Source organism: Bombina bombina, chromosome 3 (genome assembly GCF_027579735.1).
Source record: "Bombina bombina isolate aBomBom1 chromosome 3, aBomBom1.pri, whole genome shotgun sequence".
NCBI classification, from domain to species: Eukaryota; Metazoa; Chordata; class Amphibia; order Anura; family Bombinatoridae; genus Bombina; species Bombina bombina.
Genome location: NC_069501.1, coordinates 1,228,349,555 through 1,228,370,816, shown reverse-complemented (window position 1 = coordinate 1,228,370,816; position 21,262 = coordinate 1,228,349,555). Strand labels below are relative to the sequence as shown.

Sequence of the window (21,262 nt, the reverse complement as noted above, 5' to 3'; positions counted from 1 at the left end):
GAATTAAGATGTTGTCTAGATAAGGCGCCACTGCTATGCCCCGCGGTCTTAGAACCGCCAAAATGGACCCTAGCACCTTTGTGAAAATTCTGGGAGCCGTGGCCAACCCGAAGGGAAGGGCCACGAACTGGTAATGCCTGTCAAAGGCGAATCTGAGGAATTGATGATGATCTCTGTGAATAGGGATGTGTAGATACGCATCCTTTAAGTCCACGGTAGTCATATATTGACCCTCCTGGATCAACGGTATAATAGTCCGAATAGTCTCCATCTTGAATAATGGTACTCTGAGGAATTTGTTTAGAATTTTGAGATCCAAGATTGGTCTGAAAGTTCCCTCTTTTTTGGGAACCACAAACAGGTTTGAGTAAAACCCTAGCCCTTGTTCCGCTTTTGGAACTGGGCGGATCACTCCCATGGTATGTAGGTCTTCTACACAGCGTAAGAACCCCTCTCTCTTTGTCTGGTTTGCAGACAATTGAGAAATGTGAAATCTCCCCCTTGGGGGGAGTCTTTGAAGTCCAGAAGATATCCCTGGGACACAATTTCTAAAGCCCAGGAATCGTGAACATCTCTTGCCCAAGCCTGAGCGAAGAGAGAAAGTCTGCCCCCTACTAGATCCGGTCCCGGATCGAGGGCTACCCCTTCATGCTGTCTTAGAGGCAGCTGCAGGATTCTTGGCCTGTTTACCCTTGTTCCAAGCCTGGTTAGGTCTCAAGACTGACTTGGATTGGGCAAAATTCCTCTCTTGCTTTGCAGCAGGGGAAGCTGAAGCGGGACCACCTTTGAAGTTCCGAAAGGAAAATTATTTTGTTTGGTCCTCATTTTATTTGTTTTATCCTGAGGGAGGGCATGGCCTTTCCCTCCAGTGATGTCTGAAATAATCTCTTTCAGTTCAGGCCCGAATAGGGTCTTTCCTTTGAAAGGGATGTTCAAAAGTTTAGATTTTGATGACACATCAGCAGACCAGGACTTAAGCCATAACGCCCTGCGTGCTAAAATGGCAAAACCTGAATTCTTTGCCGCTAATTTAGCCAGTTGGAAAGCGGCATCTGTAATGAAAGAATTGGCCTTAATTCTATCCATAATATCCTCTAATGGAGTCTCCATCTGGAGAGCCTCTTCTAGAGCCTCGAACCAGAAAGCAGCTGCAGTAGTTACAGGAACAATGCACGCAATAGGTTGGAGAAGAAAACCTTGATGAACAAAAATTTTCAGGAGACCCTCTAAATTTTTATCCATAGGATCTTTGAAAGCACAACTGTCTTCGATAGGTATAGTTGTACGCTTAGCAAGAGTAGAAATAGCTCCCTCCACCTTAGGAACCGTCTGCCACGAGTCCCGCATGGTGTCAGATATGGGAAACATTTTCTTAAAAACAGGAGGGGGAGCGAACGTAATACCTGGTCTATCCCACTCCTTAGTAACAATATTCACAATCCTCTTAGGGACTGGAAAAACATCAGTGTAAACAGGAACCTTTAAGTATTTGTCCATTTTACACAATTTCTCTGGGACCACTATAGGGTCACAATCATCTAGAGTCGCTAATACCTCCCTGAGCAATAAGCGGAGGTGTTCAAGCTTAAATTTAAAGGCCGTCATATCCGAATCTGTCTGAGGGAGCGACTTTCCTGAATCAGAAATTTCTCCCTCAGATAACAAATCCCTTACCCCTACTTCAGAACATTGTGAGGGTATATCGGATACGGCTACTAAAGCGTCAGACAGCTCAGCATTTGTTCTTAACCCAGAGCTGTCGTGCTTTCCTTGTAAACCAGGTAGTTTAGATAAAACCTCTGTGAGGGTTGTATTCATAACTGTGGCCATGTCTTGTAAAGTAAATGAATTTGACGCACTAGAGGTACTTGGCGTCACTTGTGCAGGCGTTACTGGTTGTGACACTTGGGGAGAGCTAGATGGTCTCGGGAGGAAACTCTCCTCCCGATAAACATACTAGAACTGAGAGCGATATTCAATGCGCTTCAGGCGTGGCCTCAGCTAGCTGCGGCCAAATTCATCAGATTTCAGTCGGACAACATCACGACTGTAGCTTATATCAGTCATCAAGGAGGAACACTGAGTTCTCTAGCGATGATGGAGGTAACCAAAATAATCCGATGGGTGGAGGATCACTCTTGCCATCTCTCAGCAATCCATATCCCAGGGGTAGAGAACTGGGAGGTGGATTTCCTAAGTCGTCAGACTTTTCATTCGGGGTAGTGGGAGCTCCATCCGGAGGTATTTGCCCAGCTGACTCTGCTATGGGGCACTCCAGAATTGGATCTGATGGCGTCCCGTCAGAACACCAGACTTCCTCATTACGGGTCCAGGTCCCGGGATCCCCAGGCGGTACTGATAGATGCTCTAGCAGTGCCCTGGTCCTTCAGTCTGTCCTATGTATTTCCACTGTTTCCTCTCCTCCCACGTCTGGTTGCCAGAATCAAGCAGGAGAAAGCTTTGGTGATTCTGATAGCACCTGCGTGGCCACGCAGGACTTGGTATGCAGACATAGTGGACATGTCATCTGTTCCACCGTGGACTCTGCCAATGAGGCAGGACCTTCTAATCCAAGGTCCATTCAAGCATCCAAATCTAATCTGACTGCTTGGAGATTGAACGCTTGATTCTATCAAAGCGTGGTTTCTCTGAGTCGGTCATTGATACCCTGATTCAAGCTAGAAAGCCTGTCACCAGGAAAATCTATCATAAGATTTGGCGCGAATATCTTTGTTGGTGTGAATCCAAGGGTTACTCATGGAGTAAGATTAGGATTCCTAGAATATTGTCTTTTCTCCAAGAAGGATTGGAGAAGGGATTATCAGCTAGTTCCTTTAAAAGGACAAATATCTGCTCTGTCTATTCTTTTACGCAAACGTCTGGCAGATGTTCCAGACGTTCAAGCATTTAGTCAGGCCATAGTCAGGATCAAGCCTGTATTTAAACCTGTTGCTCCGCCATGGAGCCTAAACTTAGTTCTTAAAGTTCTTCAAGGGGTTCCGTTTGAACCTATGCATTCCATAGATATTAAGCTTCTATCTTGGAAAGTTTTGTTTTTAGTAGCTATCTCTTCGGCTCAAAGAGTTTCTGAGTTATCTGCTTTACAGTGTGACTCACCTTACCTGGTTTTCCATGCAGATAAGGTGGTTTTGCGTACCAAACCTGGATTCCTTCCTAAGGTTGTTTCTAATAGGAATATCAATCAGGAAATTGTTGTTCCTTCACTGTGTCCTAATCCTTCATCAAAGAAGGAACGTCTGTTGCACAATCTTGAAGTGGTTAGTGCTTTAAAGTTCTACTTACAAGCAACTAAAGATTTCCGTCAAACATCTTCATTGTTTGTTGTTTACTCTGGTAAGCGGAGAGGTCAAAAGGCTACGGCTACCTCTTTCCTTTTGGCTGAAAAGCATCATCCGTTTGGCTTATGAGACTGCTGGCCAGCAGCCTCCTGAAAGAATTACTGCTCATTCTACTAGAGCAGTGGCTTCCACATGGGCTTTTAAAAATGAGGCTTCTGTTGAAGAGATTTGTAAGGCGGCGACTTGGTCTTCGCTTCATACTTTTTCCAAATTTTACAAATTCAATACTTTTGCTTCTTCGGAGGCTATTTTTGGGAGAAAGGTTCTACAAGCAGTGGTGCCTTCCGTTTAAGGTACCTGTCTTGTCCCTCCCTTCATCTGTGTCCTAAAGCTTTGGTATTGGTATCCCACAAGTATGGATGAATCCGTGGACTCGATACATCTTACAAGAGAAAACAGAATTTATGCTTACCTGATAAATTTCTTTCTCTTGTGATGTATAGAGTCCACAGCCCGCCCTGTCTGTTTAAGACAGGTAGTGTATTTTTTTTTTAAAAACTTCAGTCACCTCTGCACCCTATAGTTTCTATATAGTTTCTTCGGTCGAATGAATGGGGGGGGCGAAGCTAATGGAGGAGCTATATAGACAGCTCTGCTGTGGGTGCTCTCTTTGCCACTTCCTGATAGGAAGGAGAATATCCCACAAGTATGGATGAATCCCTGGACTCGATACATCACAGGAGAAAGAAATTTATCAGGTAAGCATAAATTCTGTTTTTTATTTTATCCCTCCCTCTCTAGTGACTCTTCTGTGGAGTTCCACATCTTGGGTATTACTATCCCGTTCGTCACTAGTTCATGGACCTTTTCCAATTACATGAAAGAAAACATTTATGTAAGAACTTACTTGATAAATTAATTTCTTTCATATTGGCAAGAGTCCATGAGATCCACCCTTTTTATGGTGGTTATGTTTTTTTGTATAAAGCACAATTATATTTCCAATTCCTTTTTTTTTTTTTTATGCCTTTTACTCCTTTTTTTTCTATCACCCCACTACTTGGCTATTCGTTAAACTGAATTGTGGGTGTGGTGAGGGGTGTATTTATAGGCATTTTGAGGTTTGGGAAACTTTGCCCCTCCTGGTAGGATTGTATATCCCATACGTCACTAGCTCATGGACTCTTGCCAATATGAAAGAAATGAATTTATCAGGTAAGTTCTTACATAAGTTATGTTTTATAGCACTGAGACACTAGGATTTACCATCAGTAATTCTTTTGTTTTGATAGATTTTTAATGGCCTGACCTTTTTAAAGTTCTGACGTTCTCTAAAGCTTAGTTATTCATTTATGTCTTAGGCACAAGTAAAATGATCGTCACTTAGAAGTGCCTTAATATAAAACAGAGGGAATCCAGTGACTAGGGCTTGTTTGAGTTTTCAGACACAATCCTTCTCTTTTATGAGAATGTATTTCTTATTCGATCACTGTCAGACTCTGTTATAGAAGACTTTGCTACTATATCAGCAATTCCCAATAATCTGGAGCAGCTCTTGACAGTCATTGTGTGAATAGATCAACTAATGGTGCAGCCAGCACAGATGGAAGTTCCTTTTAAAATCCATAGATACATTTTATCCCCCATACTTATTTTTATTTTTGTTAGTTAAAGGGACATAAAAGCTAAAATTGTATTTCATGATCTAAATTGAGCATATCATTTAGTACAGCTTTTATAACAGTTTGCTATACTCTCGGTATCATTTAGTACAGCTTTTATAACAGTTTGCTATACTCTCGGTATCATTTAGTACAGCTTTTATAACAGTTTGCTATACTCTCGGTATCATTTAGTACAGCTTTTATAACAGTTTGCTATACTCTCGGTATCATTTTGTACGGCTTTTATAACAGTTTGCTATACTCTCTGTATCATTTAGTATAGCTTTCTCTTGTTAAGTGTGTTCAGTCCACGGGTCATCCATTACTTATGGGATATATTCTCCTTCCCAACAGGAAGTTGCAAGAGGATCACCCAAGCAGAGCTGCTATATAGCTCCTCCCCTCACATGTCATATCCAGTCATTCTCTTGCAACCCTCAACAAAGAAGGAGGTCGCGAGAGGAGCTGGAGTTTTTACTTAACTATTCTTCAATCAAAAGTTTATTATTTTAAATGGCATCGGAGTGTGCTGTTTTTCTATCTCAGGCAGAAGAAACTGCCTGCGTTTTTAATCTATGATCTTAGCAGGCGTAACTAAGATCCACTGGCTGTTCTCGACATTCTGAGGAGTGGGGTAACTTCAGAAACTGGGAATAGCATGCGGGGTCCTCCGCAAATGAGGTATGTGCAGTACTTTATTTTCTGGGAATGGAATTAACTAAGAAAATACTGCTGTTACCGTATGATGTAAGTACAGCCTTAAATGCAGTAGTAGCAACTGGTATCAGGCTGATAAATGTATGCGCAGTCGAGTTATATTCTAGGGACTAGAATTTGACTGAGAAAATACTGTTAACACTGAAATAATACTTAAGCCTTCTCTGCAGTGGTAGCGACTGGTAGCAGGCTTAGTGATAGCTTTGCATGACATTGAAAAATGTTGTTTTTTAATAAAACGTTTACTGGCATGTTATTCGTTTTTGTGAGGTACTTTTGTGATAAATCGCTTTGGGCATGATTTTTTTCCACATGGCTAACATATTTTTCTGCATGGAAACCGTTATATCAGGGCTCCCACTGTTGTGATTGGAGTGGGAGGGCCCTTGTTTTAGCGCCTTGTTGCGCAGTTAAAATTATTTCTGCTTCTTCCTCCTTGATCCAGGACGTCTCTAGAGAGCTCAGGGGTCTGCAAATTTCATTTGTGAGGGAGGTAATCAGTCACAGCAGATCTGTGACAGTGTGCTGACTGTGATTAAAAGCGTTAAATCTTAATTGATATTTGTTTTATCCGTTTTGGGTATTGAGGGGTTAATCATCCTTTTGCTACTGGGTGCAATCCTCTGCTAATAATACACTTCTTGTTAAGAATTGTTTAATTATATTGCTTGTAAAATTTATTGAAAGTGATTTCCAAGCTTGTTAGTTTCATTGCTAAGTCTGTTTTAAACATGTCTGATTCAGAGGAAACTGTTTGTTCATCATGTTCAAAAGCCAATGTGGAGCCCAATAGAACGATGTGTACCAATTGTATTGATATTGCTTTGAATAAAAGTCAATCTGTACCGATAAAGAAGCTATCACCAGACAACGAGGGGGAAGTTATGCCGCCTAACTCTCCTCACGTGTCAGTACCTGCGTCTCCCGCTCGGGAGATGCGTAGGATTGAGACACCTAGTACATCTAGGCCCTTACAAATCACTTTACATGATATGGCTAATGTTATGAAAGAAGTATTATATAATATGCCCGAATTAAGGGGCAAACGCGATAGCTCTGGCTTAAGGACAGAGCGCGCTGATGACACGAGAGCCATGTCTGATACTGCGTCACAATTTGAGGAAACATGAGGACGGTGAGCTTCATTCTGTCGGTGACGGTTCTGATCCGGGAAGACCGGATTCAGAAATTTCAAATTTAAAATTTAAGCTTGAGAACCTCCGTGTGTTACTAGGGGAGGTATTAGCGGCTCTGAATGATTGCGACATGGTGGCAATTCCAGAGAAATTGTGTAGGTTGGATAGATACTATGCGCTACCGGTGTGTACTGACGTTTTTCCTATACCAAAAAGACTTACAGAAATTATAAGTAAGGAGTGGGATAGACCCGGTGTGCCTTTTTCCCCTCCCCCGATATTTAGAAAAATGTTCCCTATAGACGCCACCACACGAGACTTATGGCAGACGGTCCCTAAGGTGGAGGGAGCAGTTTCTACGTTAGCCAAGCGTACCACTATCCCGGTGGAGGATAGCTGTGCTTTCTCAGATCCAATGGATAAAAAATTAGAGGGTTATCTTAAGAAAATGTTTGTTCAACAGGGTTTTATTTTGCAGCATCTTGCATGCATTGCGCCTGTCACGGCTGCAGCGGCATTCTGGTTTGAGTCTCTGGAAGAGGCGATTCGCACAGAGCCGTTGGATGAGGCCTTGAGCAAAGTTAGAACCCTTAAGCAAGCTAATGCGTTTGTTTCAGATGCCGTAGTACATCTAACCAAACTTACGGCTAAAAATTCCGGATTCGCCATACAGGCGCGCAGAGCGCTCTGGCTTAAATCCTGGTTAGCCGATGTAACTTCCAAGTCTAAACTACTTAACATTCCTTTTAAAGGGCAGACCTTATTCGGGCCCGGCTTGAAGGAAATTATTGCTGACATTACGGGAGGTAAGGGCCACGCCCTTCCTCAGGACAGGGCCAAACCAAAGGCCAAACAGTCTAATTTTCGTGCCTTTCGTAACTTCAAGGCAGGAGCAGCATCGACTTCCTCCGCTCCAAAACAGGAAGGAACTACTGCTCGTTACAGACAAGGTTGGAAAGGCAACCAGTCATGGAACAAGGGCAAGCAGGCCAGAAAGCCTACTCCCGCCCCTAAGACAGCATGAAGTCAGGGCCCCCTATCCAGAGACGGATTTAGTGGGGGGCAGACTTTCTCTCTTTGCCCAGGCTTGGGCAAGAGATGTGCAGGATCCCTGGACGTTAAAGATTATATCTCAGGGATACCTGAGATGGAGAGTCCTAAAAAATGACTTCAGGGAGTTAGGTAGCAAGCTTAAAGCAAGGACCTCCAAAGTAATATTTTCTGAGATATTACCAGTGCCGTGTGCTAATTCAGTAAGGCAGAAGGAGTTAAGGTCTGTTAATTCATGGCTAAAGACATGGTGTAAAAATGAGGGGTTTGACTTTTTAGAACACTGGGCTGATTTTTCACTAGGGTACAATTTGTACAGTAAGGATGGATTGCACCTGAATGACATGGGTGCAGGTATGTTGGGGGAAAGGATGGTAGCACGTTTAGAGAACCTTTTAAACTAGGCAAAGTGGGGGAGGGTCAGTTAGAACAAAATAGAACAGAGAGATCAGTCTGTGAATATGACAATCCCTTAATATCACAAGGAAGGGATGACTTAAGAAATGTCACATTAGAAAATATAGAGGAAAGCACACCGAGTAGCAGCAGAAAGCACATGAAAATTAAATGTATGACAACAAATGCAAGAAGCATGACAGGTAAAATGGGGGAGCTGACGCTCTTAGTTGCAGAAGAGGACTATGATGTTATCAGTATAACTGAAACTTGGTGGGATGATTCACATGACTGGGCAGTTAACTTAGAGGGGTATACATTATTTAGGAGGGACAGGAATAATAAAAGGGGTGGAGGAATCTGCATGTATATTAAACCTAACCTTAAACCTACAATAAGGGAAGATATTTATGATACAAGTGACAATGTAGAGACCCTGTGGCTTGAAATAAAGAGTGGGGGGAAAAAATCCTAAAAAAATATTACTAGGAACATGCTACAAGCCTCCCAACATTAGTGACCCGGAGGAAACTCAACTACTTATCCAAATAGGTAAGGCTGCTTATAACTGTGCTGTAATTATGGGAGATTTTAACTACCCTGATATAAACTGGGCCAATGAAACTAGTAATTCAGCTAAGGGGGATAGATTTTTAAATGTTCTCAGGGATAACTTCTTGTCACAATTAATAGAGGAGCCAACTAGGAGTAAAGCTATATTGGATTTAGTGCTATCAAACAATACAGATATAATATCAAACATAGAAGTTAAAGAACATTTGGGTAACAGTGATCATAACATGGTCACATTTGAAATCTATTTTCAAATGCAGTGTTTTAAAGGCTTAACTAAGACTTTTAATTTCAAGAAAGCAAAATTCAACGATTTAAGGAAATCATTAAATAATATAAATTGGGACAATGTATTTTCTAATAAAAATACAGAGAATAAATGGATAATATTTAAAAATGTGTTAAATAAATATACATATCAACACATACCATATGGTTATAAAAGTAAAAATAAAAAAACAAAGCCATTATGGCTAAATAAAAATGTGTTAAGAGAAATTAGGAAAAAACGTAGGGCATTTAAATTATTAAAAGAAAATAGTACAGACTCAGCATACAATATTTATAAGGAATGTAACAAAGCATGCAAGAAAGCAATCAAATTAGCCAAAATTGAAAATAAAAAATTAATTGCTAAGGATTCTAAGTCTAACCCTAAAAGGTTCTTTAAGTACATAAATAGCAAAAAATCTAAGAAGGATAATATAGGTACATTAAAATGTGTGGAGGGTAGCATGATAAATAATGACAGGGAGAAGGCTGAGGTACTAAACCAGTTTTTTTCTTCAGTATACACAAGAGAAGAACCATTGAATGATACTTTTGAACATAATAGAACATGCCAGTCCATACCACTAACTGGGTTTTGTTTAGAGGATATCAGGAAAAAACTGGAAAATATTAAGGTAAATAAAACTCCAGGCCCAGATGGAATACACCCAAGGGTGTTGAGGGAACTTAGCACTGTTATAGACAAACCTTTACTCTTAATTTTTCAAGACTCATTATCCTCAGGCATGGTACCCCAGGATTGGCGTAAAGCTGATGTGGTGCCACTCTTCAAAAAGGGAAGCAGGGATGATCCAGGAAGCTATAGACCAGTTAGTCTGACATCAATAGTGGGGAAGATATTTGTAGGGATTATAAGGGATTATATTGATGAGCATATTCGTGTAAACAAGATTATGAGTTCTAATCAGCATGGCTTTAGGAGAAATAGATCATGTCAAACTAATCTGATTAGATTCTACGAGGAAGTAAGTCAAAATATAGATAAAGGGGAATCAGTGGATGTGATATACTTAGATTTTGCAAAGGCATTTGATACAGTGCCACATGAGAGATTAATGCACAAAATTAAGGGACTGGGAATAGCTGAAAATGTTAGCTCATGGATAAATAACTGGATAAAAGATAGGGAGCAACGAGTAGTAGTAAATGGATCATACTCAGATTGGACAAAGGTAATCAGTGGCGTCCCCCAGGGATCAGTACTGGGCCCTGTTCTTTTTAATATTTTTATAAATGACTTGGAGCAAGGATTAAATAGCGACATCTCTATTTTTGCAGATGATACTAAATTAAGTAAGGTCATAAGGTCAGAGCAGGACGAACTCTCTTTACAAAGGGATTTGCTAAAATTAGAACTATGGGCAAGTGAATGGAAAATGAGATTTAATACGGAAAAATGCAAGGTTCTACATTTTGGAAGTAAAAATAAGCAGGCTACGTATTTTTTAAATGGGACAAGACTTAGCCAAACACGGGAGGAAAGGGATTTGGGAGTAGTAATAGATAGCAAGCTAAAGATGGGTGCACAATGCAGGGCAGCGGCTTCAAAGGCTAATAAGATACTAGCATGTATTAAAAGAGGTATTGATTCAAGGGAGGAAAGCATAATTCTGTCATTATATAAAGCCCTGGTAAGACCTCACCTTGAGTTTGGAGTGCAGTTCTGGGGACCAATTGCTAAAAAAGATATTGCAGAACTAGAAAAAGTTCAGAGAAGGGCCACAAAGCTAATAAGGGGATTGGAGAAATTAACCTATGAGGAGAGGCTAGCCAAACTGGGTCTGTTTTCTTTAGAAAAAAGGCGCTTGAGAGGTGACATGATTACTTTATATAAATATATTCAAGGCCCATATACAGAGATGGCAGAAGCTCTGTTTATTCCAAGAAAATTGTTTCTGACAAGAGGTCATAATTTAAGGTTGGAGGAAAGGAGATTTAATCTCCTGCAACGGAAACGTTTTTTCACTGTGAGAGCAATAAAATTGTGGAACTCATTACCAAAGGAGGTAGTGAATGCCAATACCATAGATACATTTAAAAATAGTCTGGATAAGTTTCTGTATACTAACAAAATTCATGGATATGATTGCTAGTATTAAATGGGTCACATTTTAATGGGGTTATTTAAGCTTAACTGGAGCTTTTTGTAAGTATTTTAGATTTGTATAGGTTGAACTCGATGGACTTCAGTCTTTTTTTCAACCTTATCTACTATGTTACCTTCTGGATTTCAAAACCTCTCCTCCACAAGGGAGGTTCCATCTTTCGAGGTTATCGACAAACCTAGTAAAGAGAGAGGCATTTCTACAATGTGTACAAGACCTCTTAATCATGGGGGTGATCCACTCATTTCCGCGATCGGAACAGGGACAAGGATTTTACTCAAATCTATTTGTGGTTCCCAAAAAAGAGGGAACCTTCAGACCAATCTTGGACTTAAAGATCTTAAACAAATTCCTAAGGGTACCATCGTTCAAGATGGAAACCATTCGAACCATCCTACCCATGATCCAAGAGGGTCAATATATGACCACGGTGGACTTAAAGAATGCTTACCTTCATATACCGATTCACAAAGATCATTATCGGTACCTGAGGTTTGCCTTTCTAGACAGGCATTACCAGTTTGTGGCTCTTCCCTTCGGGTTAGCCACGGCCCAGAGAGGTTCTGGGCTCACTTCTGGCGGTACTAAGACCACGAGGCATAGCGGTGGCTCCGTACCTAGACGACATTCTGATACAAGCGTCAAGTTTTCAGAATGCAAAGTCTCATACAGAGATAGTTCTAGCATTTCTGAGGTCGCATGGGTGGAAAGTGAACGTGGAAAAGAGTTCTCTGTTACCACTCACAAGGGTTCCCTTTCTAGGGACTCTTATAGATTCTGTAGAGATGAAGATTTACCTGACGGAGTCCAGGTTATCAAAGATTCTCAATGCTTGCCGTGTCCTTCATTCCGTTCCAAGCCCATCAGTAGCTCAGTGCATGGAGGTAAACGGCTTAATGGTCGCGGCAATGGACATAGTGCCATTTGCGCGCCTGCATCTCAGACCGCTGCAACTATGCATGCTCAGTCAATGGAATGGGGATTACTCAGATCTGTCCCCTCTGCTAAATCTGGACCAGGAGACCAGAGATTCGCTTCTCTGGTGGTTGTCACCGGTTCATCTGTCCAAAGGAATGACCTTTCGCAGGCCAGATTGGACGATTGTAACAACGGATGCCAGCCTTCTAGGCTGGGGAGCAGTCTGGAATTCCCTGAAGGCTCAGGGATCGTGGACTCAGGAGGAGAAACTCCTCCCTATAAACATTCTAGAATTAAGAGCAATATTCAATGCTCTTCTTGCTTGGCCTCAGTTAGCAAAGCTGAGGTTCATCAGATTTCAGTCGGACAATATCACGACTGTGGCTTACATCAATCATCAAGGGGGAACCAGGAGTTCCCTAGCGATGTTGGAAGTCTCGAAGATAATTCGCTGGGCAGAGTCTCACTCTTGCCACCTGTCAGCGATTCACATCCCAGGCGTAGAGAACTGGGAGGCGGATTTCCTAAGTCGCCAGACTTTTCATCCGGGAGAGTGGGAACTTCACCCGGAGGTATTTGCTCAACTGATTCGTCGTTGGGGCAAACCGGATCTGGATCTCATGGCATCTCGCCAGAACGCGAAGCTTCCTTGTTACGGATCCAGGTCCAGGGACCCGGGAGCGGTGCTGGTAGATGCATTAGCAGCGCCTTGGGTTTTCAACATAGCTTATGTGTTTCCACCATTTCCGTTGCTACCTCGGCTGATTGCCAGGATCAAACAGGAGAGGGCATCGGTAATTCTGATAGCGCCTGCGTGGCCACGCAGGACCTGGTATGCAGACCTAGTGGACATGTCGTCCTGTCCGCCATGGTTTCTTCCTCTGAGGCAGGACCTTCTAATTCAGGGTCCTTTCAACCATCCAAACCTAATTTCTCTGAGGCTGACTGCCTGGAAATTGAACGCTTGATTCTATCAAAGCGTGGGTTTTCGGATTCGGTTATTGATACATTAATACAGGCTCGGAAACCTGTGACAAGAAAAATTTACCATAAGATATGGCGTAAATATTTATATTGGTGCGAATCCAAGAGTTACTCATGGAGTAAGGTTAGGATTCCTAGGATATTAGCTTTTCTACAAGAGGGTTTTGAAAAGGGTTTATCCGCTAGTTCGCTAAAGGGACAGATTTCAGCTCTGTCTATTCTTTTACACAAACGTCTGGCAGAGCATCCAGACGTCCAGGCCTTTTGTCAGGCTTTGGCTAGAATTAAACCTGTGTTTAAAGCTGTTGCTCCTCCGTGGAGCTTAAACTTGGTTCTTAAATTTCTTCAGGGTGTTCCGTTTGAACCCCTTCATTCCATTGATATTAAGCTTTTATCTTGGAAAGTTTTGTTTTTGTTGGCTATTTCCTCGGCTCGAAGAGTCTCTGAGTTATCTGTTTTACATTGTGATTCTCCTTATCTGATCTTTCATTCAGACAAGGTAGTTCTGCGTACTTAACCTGGGTTTTTACCTAAGGTTGTTTCTAACAGGAATATTAATCAAGAGATTGTTGTTACATCATTATGTCCTAATCCTTCTTCAAAGAAGGAACGTCTTTTGCATAATCTAGACGTGGTCCGTGCTCTGAAGTTCTACTTACAGGCAACTAAAGATTTTAGACAAACTTCTTCTCTGTTTGTCGTTTACTCTGGACAGAGGAGAGGTCAAAAGGCTTTGGCTACCTCTCTCTCTTTTTGGCTTCGTAGCATAATACGTTTAGCCTATGAGACTGCTGGACAGCAGCCTCCTGAAAGAATTACAGCTCATTCCACCAGAGCTGTGGCTTCCACCTGGGCCTTTAAGAATGAGGCCTCTGTTGAACAGATTTGCAAGGCTGCAACTTGGTCTTCACTTCATACTTTTTCCAAATTTTACAAATTTGACACTTTCGCTTCTTCGGAGGCTGGTTTTGGGAGAAAGGTTCTACAGGCAGTGGTTCCTTCTGTTTAATGTTCCTGCCTTGTCCCTCCCATCATCCGTGTACTTAGCTTTGGTATTGGTATCCCATAAGTAATGGATGACCCGTGGACTGAACACACTTAACAAGAGAAAACATAATTTATGCTTACCTGATAAATTTATTTCTCTTGTAGTGTGTTCAGTCCACGGCCCGCCCTGTCTTTTTCAGGCAGGTTCTAAATTTTAAAATTATAACTCCAGTCACCACTGCACCTTATAGTTTCTCCTTTCTCGTCTTGTTTCGGTCGAATGACTGGATATGACATGTGAGGGGAGGAGCTATATAGCAGCTCTGCTTGGGTGATCCTCTTGCAACTTCCTGTTGGGAAGGAGAATATATCCCATAAGTAATGGATGACCCATGGACTGAACACACTACAAGAGAAATAAATTTATCAGGTAAGCATAAATTATGTTTTTATAACCGTTTGCTATACTCTCGGTATCATTTAGTACAGCTTTTATAACAGTTTGCTATACTCTCGGTATCATTTAGTACAGCTTTTATAACAGTTTGCTATACTCTCGGTATCATTTAGTACAGCTTTTATAACAGTTTGCTATACTCTCGGTATCGTTTAGTACAGCTTTTATAACAGTTTGCTATACTCTCGGTATCGTTTAGTACAGCTTTTATAACCGTTTGCTATACTCTCGGTATCCTTTTGTACGGCTTTTATAACCGTTTGCTATACTCTCGGTATCATTTAGTACAGCTTTTATAACCGTTTGCTATACTCTCGGTATCCTTTTTAAGGAGCAGCTATACACTAATTGGAGCTAGCAGAGCCAATGTGAAGCAGCATATAGATGCTGCCTCCATTGTCAGCCAGCTCCCAGTAGTGTATTGCTGCTCCTGAGCCTTCCTATGAATGCTTTTTCAACTAAGGATACCAAGAGAATATAGCAAATCATATAATTGAAGTAAATTGGAAAGTTTTGTTAAAATAGCATGCTCCGATCACGAGTTATGAAAGTTTAATTTTTTACTTTAATGTCTCTTTAAGGTTCAGGAGCGTGCATGTGCAGTTTTCAACAATGTTATACATTAGCAAGAGCACTACATGGCAGCACCATTTCCTGTCATGTAGTGCTTCATGCATGTGCACAATACCCCTATCTAGATATCTCTTCAACAATGAATAACATGAGAACAAAGCAAATTTGATAAAATAAGTAAATTGGAAGCTTTTAAAAAATAGTTTTCTCTTTCTGAATAATGAAAGAAAAAACTTGGTTATTATGTCCCTTTAATTATACATTGCAGTATTCTTTCATCATGGATTTTTCTGTCTTGAAAACCAGCACATGGCCGGATACACAAGCATAACCGTGCACAGCTCTCTCTAATTTGCAATTTGTTACCTTATCATTTGTACTAAAGTCAAACAATAAACATGTTGTTTACACAATGACGGTATGAAGTCCAGTTGTTCTAAGCCTCAAATCTAGATTGGTTCCTCTAAATGAGTTAAGTGTCAGCTTTATCAGATGGAGAACACGTGCACACCTGTCCCTTCAAATGTTGCGCTTGTTGGAGTTTCTGCCCAAATGAAAATTGACTTTTGCTTGGAGTAATTGCAAATAAACTAAGTATTAGTTCCACACTGCACCTTAAAGGGACATTCCAGTCAAAAAATTACTTTACATGGATGAATTTCAGTTTTGAACAGAAGCATTTCTGTAATGTACATGCACTAGCAAAACTGCTTCTAATAAAAGCTATAGTGTATTTAAGTAGGCACTGTGCACCAGCATTTTATACACAGCACAGAGAGTCTAAGGTGCTTTTAACATCTGGCAATGACTCACTTTAAGTGCTAACATGATACAGGCCTCAAATGTGCTATAAACAGCTGCAGTATTTAAATTGCTGGTGCTGTGAGAATATCTAGCTATGCTTCACGTGCACGTGCAGAAAAAAATGCTAACACTAAAACAGTGATAACTTTTACTAGAAGCATTTTTGCCAATACATTTATATTGCAAATATGTTTCTATTCACAGATTTAATTCATCTATGTGCATTTAAATATTGACTGGAATGTTCCTTTAAGCACTTTATACGGATTTAGTAAGACTAATGCGCACATCAGTTCTAGCACATGACACTTGCTAGTCAAATACTTCTGACTAGATGCATGCAAACATTAAAGGGATATGAAACCCCCCCCAAAAAATATTTTGTGATTCAGACAGATTATACCATTTTAGAAAAGTTTCCAATTGACTTCTGTTATCAAATTTGCTTCGTTCCTATGAAATTCTGTGTTAAAGAGATACCTGGGTATGCAGCACTACATGTCAGGAAATAGCGCTGCCATCTAGTGCTCTTGTAAATGGGTAACATTTGTGCTGCCGTATAGTGCCCCAGAAATGGGTCGGCTCCTAAGCATACATCCCTGAATTTCTACAAAAGATACCAAGAAAACAAAGAAAAATTGATAATTGAAGTAAATTAGAAAGTTGATTAAAATCACATGTTCTATCTGAATCGTGAAGGAGAATTTTTTTATTTCATACTTCCTTTTAATCGTGTGTTATACGGTCTTTTTTCAGTCTTCTCCAAATTAAATTTTGCTTAGTGGGTGGCATTATTAAGTAGCTGGTGGGGGGCAGTGTAATACTGTGGAAAATTATAGCATTTTCTATTTATAAATGTTACTTAATTTATCCAAAGCACAAATCAATTACATAATTTAATATAAATTAATTTAAAGGGACACACTACTCCAGAATTATTATTTAAACAGTTGGATAATCCCTTTATTACCCATTCCCCAGTTTTGCATAACCAGCACAGTTATAATTACCTTATATCTAAGCCTCTGCAGACTGCCCCCTTATTTCAGTTCTTTTGACAGACTTGCAGTTTAGCCAATCAGTGCCCTCTCATAAGTAACTCCATGGGCGTGAGCACAATGTTATCTATATGGTACACATGAACCCAACACCCTCTAGCTGTGAGAAGCTGTCAAATGCATTGAGATTCGAGGCGGCATTAGTGATTAGCATATACCTAGGTATAGCTTTCAACTAAGAATACCAAGAGAACAAAGCAAATTTGATAAAAGTAAATCGGAAAGTTGTTTAAAATTACATACCCTATCTCAATTGTGAAAGTTTAATTTTGTCTAGACTGTCCCTTTAATGATACTTTGTGTGACAAACATTGGAAAGCATTGTCTGACATTTTAGCTGGTTAATCAGATGAAACAGCAAGGTGGTGCGCACATTATATAGGTCCTGGGGTGAACACTGACTTTTTACATTTTGTTTACTGATAAAACACATTTTACCTTTTAATTAGGAATTATTTGTATAAAATAGTTTCCTATAGAGAAGTGACCACTGTATGTCAAGTAATTTATCTGTGGGCGTTTTGACATTATACTCTTAATATCCATTTATTTTACATTTTCTTCTTTCTATTTCAGATTCATGCTTGTAACCCAAACGAGATCATTTTTGGCCTTAATGATGGATTTTATGGTGCTTCATTTGTAAGTAAGGTAAATGCTTCTCATTGTATGGTTGGGTATTTGATCAGTCTGATACATATTTTAGGCCAGGGTTTGCACTGGGCTACATTTTGGAAAGGAGAATATTCATTTGGTAAATAAGGTCATTTTCATATTACACTTGGTCTTTCAGAACAACTCAGACTGCCAAGGGAACAGCCATCTGCAAGTGGACCAGAGTGCTGTGCGCAACTCTTATGGGGTCTTCTCTTTACTCAGGTAGGAATATGTCATTTAAATATCACAATGCAATAGTCAAAAGCTAGGGGGCGCTTAATTCCTAATAGAAAAAAACACTTTCCTATAGTAGTAAATTTGTAATATAAAATTGTAACAAATTTATTTAAAAACACAAGTATAAGATAAAGTGCTGACACTAATGAGGAGTATAAGATCAAACTCAATACATATGCAACATTCTTCTCTACAGCAAAACTCGCTATTTCATCAGGCATCTTGTCATTTATGCTTTTTGTTTTAAATCACGTCTACTCTGTATAACACATGCACTAGGTCTACCCCCGCATACCCCACTTACACTAGGTCTACCTTGCATACCACAAGCACTAGGTCTCTATTTATCTTCCTCCGTTTAACCCACTAGTGCTCACTTTAGGATGCAGGAGCCATATATGGACTTTTTGGGGGATAATTAGTTGCTTTTTACCTCCCTAGATTTTAAAGAAGCTAGCTCTTTAGAATAAAAAGATCATTTATAATAGACGTAAGAAACTATACACATTCAAACATACTGGTGCATATTATTATTTAGAGCGGACACGGCAATATTTATGTTGTGGCTTGATGGGAGGATAAGCTTGAAGGTTAGTAATGAAAGTATGGCTGGGTTTTCCATCTTTCTTTGCTTGGGGTCCTGTCTCTCTTTTTTATCAAGATACCTGTTCTCAGTCATAGAGAGATTCTGTAACCAGAGCAGTGGTTTTGCTTGTCCGTGTGTCCTTGTGTGATTTGTATATAGCAAACAGAAGCAGTGGAGACGATATATAAAGGAACAGTAATCTTGAGATTAATATTTTTATAGTGTTTAGTTATGCAAAATGAATCAACTTTGCAGTATACATTCATTCTTTATTTTTTACACTCTTGACATAATTTAGCCTGAAAACGCAGGATTTCACATTGTTAGAGCTGTAAATGAATCCCTGAAGAATGGGAGACTGGAGGTTTGTTTGTGTGTTAGGTATGTATGTACGTACATTGTATGTGTGTATGTATGTGTGTGTGTGCACTCCCACTTCATACCATACATATTTACAGGGTAATGGGTAGAAAACTCAGTCTTAAAGGGACACTGAACCCAATTTTCTTTTGTGATTCAGATAGAGCATGCAATTTTTATTTTTTTTTAAAAATTTTTTTTTTAAATACACTTTTCTTGAGGTTGTGTGAGAACAATACAGCTTATATGAAATATATAATTGAATCAAACATAACTGGTACATTCCAAGTTAACAGCTTCTCTGTAAATAAAAAGTTAAACTTCCCAATATGAATAATCTGATAGAGAAGATTGGAATCTCTTTTTTATTTTTAACATGAGCTAAGATTAGCAAATGAAATGATCACTTTTGGACCTGTAAGCTTAAAGTAGTTTAGCAATTGGTATTTCTTCTGTTATGTGTGATCAGTCCACGGGTCATCATTACTTCTGGGATATAACTCCTCCCCAACAGGAAATGCAAGAGGATTCACCCAGCAGAGCTGCATATAGCTCCTCCCCTCTACGTCAGTCCCAGTCATTCTCTTGCACCCAACGACTAGATAGGATGTGTGAGAGGACTATGGTGATTATACTTAGTTTTTATGACTTCAATCAAAAGTTTGTTATTTTACAATAGCACCGGAGCGTGTTATTACTTCTCTGGCAGAGTTTGAGGAAGAATCTGCCAGAGTTTTTTTACTATGATTTTATCCGGAGTTGTTAAGATCATATTGCTGTTCTCGGCCATCTGAGGGAGGTAAAGGCTTCAGATCAGGGGACAGCGGGCAGATGAATCTGCATTGAGGTATGTAGCAGTTTTTATTTTCTGAATGGAATTGATGAGAAAATCCTGCCATACCGTTAAAATGACATGTATGTATACACTTCAGTATTCTGGGGATGGTATTTCACCGGAACTACTCTGTTAAAGGTCACTAATCCTTTTAATAACTATTTATCATGTTAAACGTTTTTGCTGGAATGTAGAATCGTTTACATTGCTGAGGTACTGTGTGAATAAATATTTGGGCATTATTTTCCACTTGGCAGCCTTTTTTACTTTTATTTGTGACAGTTTCGTTTCTCTTCACTGCTGTGTGGGAGAGGGAGGGGCCGTTTTTGGCGCTCTTTGCTACGCATCAAAAAATTCCAGTCAGTTACTTTTATATTTCCTGCATGATCCGGTTCATCTCTGACAGATCTCAGGGGTCTTCAAACTTCTTTGAAGGGAGGTAAATTCTCTCAACAGAGCTGTGAGAATTCTTATAGTGACTGTGAATAAAAACGTTGCTTTGCATTTTTTATGTCAAATTTAATTAGTGTTATTTTACTAATGGGAACAAGCCTTTGCTAAAAGTTGTGTTGTTTTAAAGTTTGATGCTATAACTGTTTTTCAGTTCATTATTTCAACTGTCATTTAATCGTTTAGTACCTCTTTGAGGCACAGTACGTTTTTGCTAAAAAAGATTATAACCAAGTTGTAAGTTTTTTTGCTAGTGTGTTAAACATGTCTGACTCAGAGGAAGATATCTGTGTCATTTGTTCCAATGCCAAGGTGGAGCCCAATAGAAATTTATGTACTAACTGTATTGATGCTACTTTAAATAAAAGTCAATCTGTACAATGTGAACAAATTTCACCAAACAGCGAGGGGAGAGTTATGCCGACTAACTCGCCTCACGCGGCAGTACCTGCATCTCCCGCTCGGGAGGTGCGTGATATTATGGCGCCTAGTACATCTGGGCGGCCATTACAGATAACATTACAAGATATGGCTACTGTTATGACTGAAGTTTTGTCTAAATTACCAGAACTAAGAGGCAAGCGTGATCACTCTGGGGTGAGAACAGAGTGCGCTGACAATACTAGGGCCATGTCTGATACTGCGTCACAGCTCGCAGAGCATGAGGACGGAGAGCTTCATTCTGTGGGTGACGGTTCTGATCCAAACAGATTGGATTCAGATATTTCAAATTTTAAATTTAAATTGGAAAACCTCCGTGTATTACTAGGGGAGGTCTTAGCATCTCTTAATGATTGTAACACCGTTGCAATACCAGAGAAACTGTGTAGGTTGGATAAATACTTTGCGGTACCGGCGAGTACTGACGTTTTTCCTATACCTAAGAGACTAACTGAAATTGTTACTAAGGAGTGGGATAGACCCGGTGTGCCGTTCTCACCCCCTCCAATATTTAGAAAGATGTTTCCAATAGACGCCACCACTCGGGACTTATGGCAAACGGTCCCTAAGGTGGAGGGAGCAGTTTCTACTTTAGCTAAGCGTACCACTATCCCGGTGGAGGATAGCTGTGCTTTTTCAGATCCAATGGATAAAAAATTAGAGGGTTACCTTAAGAAAATGTTT

General features: G+C 40.1%; 1 protein-coding gene across 1 annotated transcript in view; it reads left to right on the top strand.

Moving 5' to 3' along the window:
- UVRAG (UV radiation resistance associated) overlaps positions 1–21,262 on the top strand; it is a gene marked incomplete in the record, with an annotated part of 561,854 nt that overhangs the window by 113,509 nt on the left and 427,083 nt on the right. Inside the window, 2 exon segments of the mRNA XM_053708703.1 lie at positions 17,589–17,663; positions 17,806–17,891. Of these exon segments, the coding sequence (XP_053564678.1) occupies positions 17,589–17,663; positions 17,806–17,891 (161 nt within the window).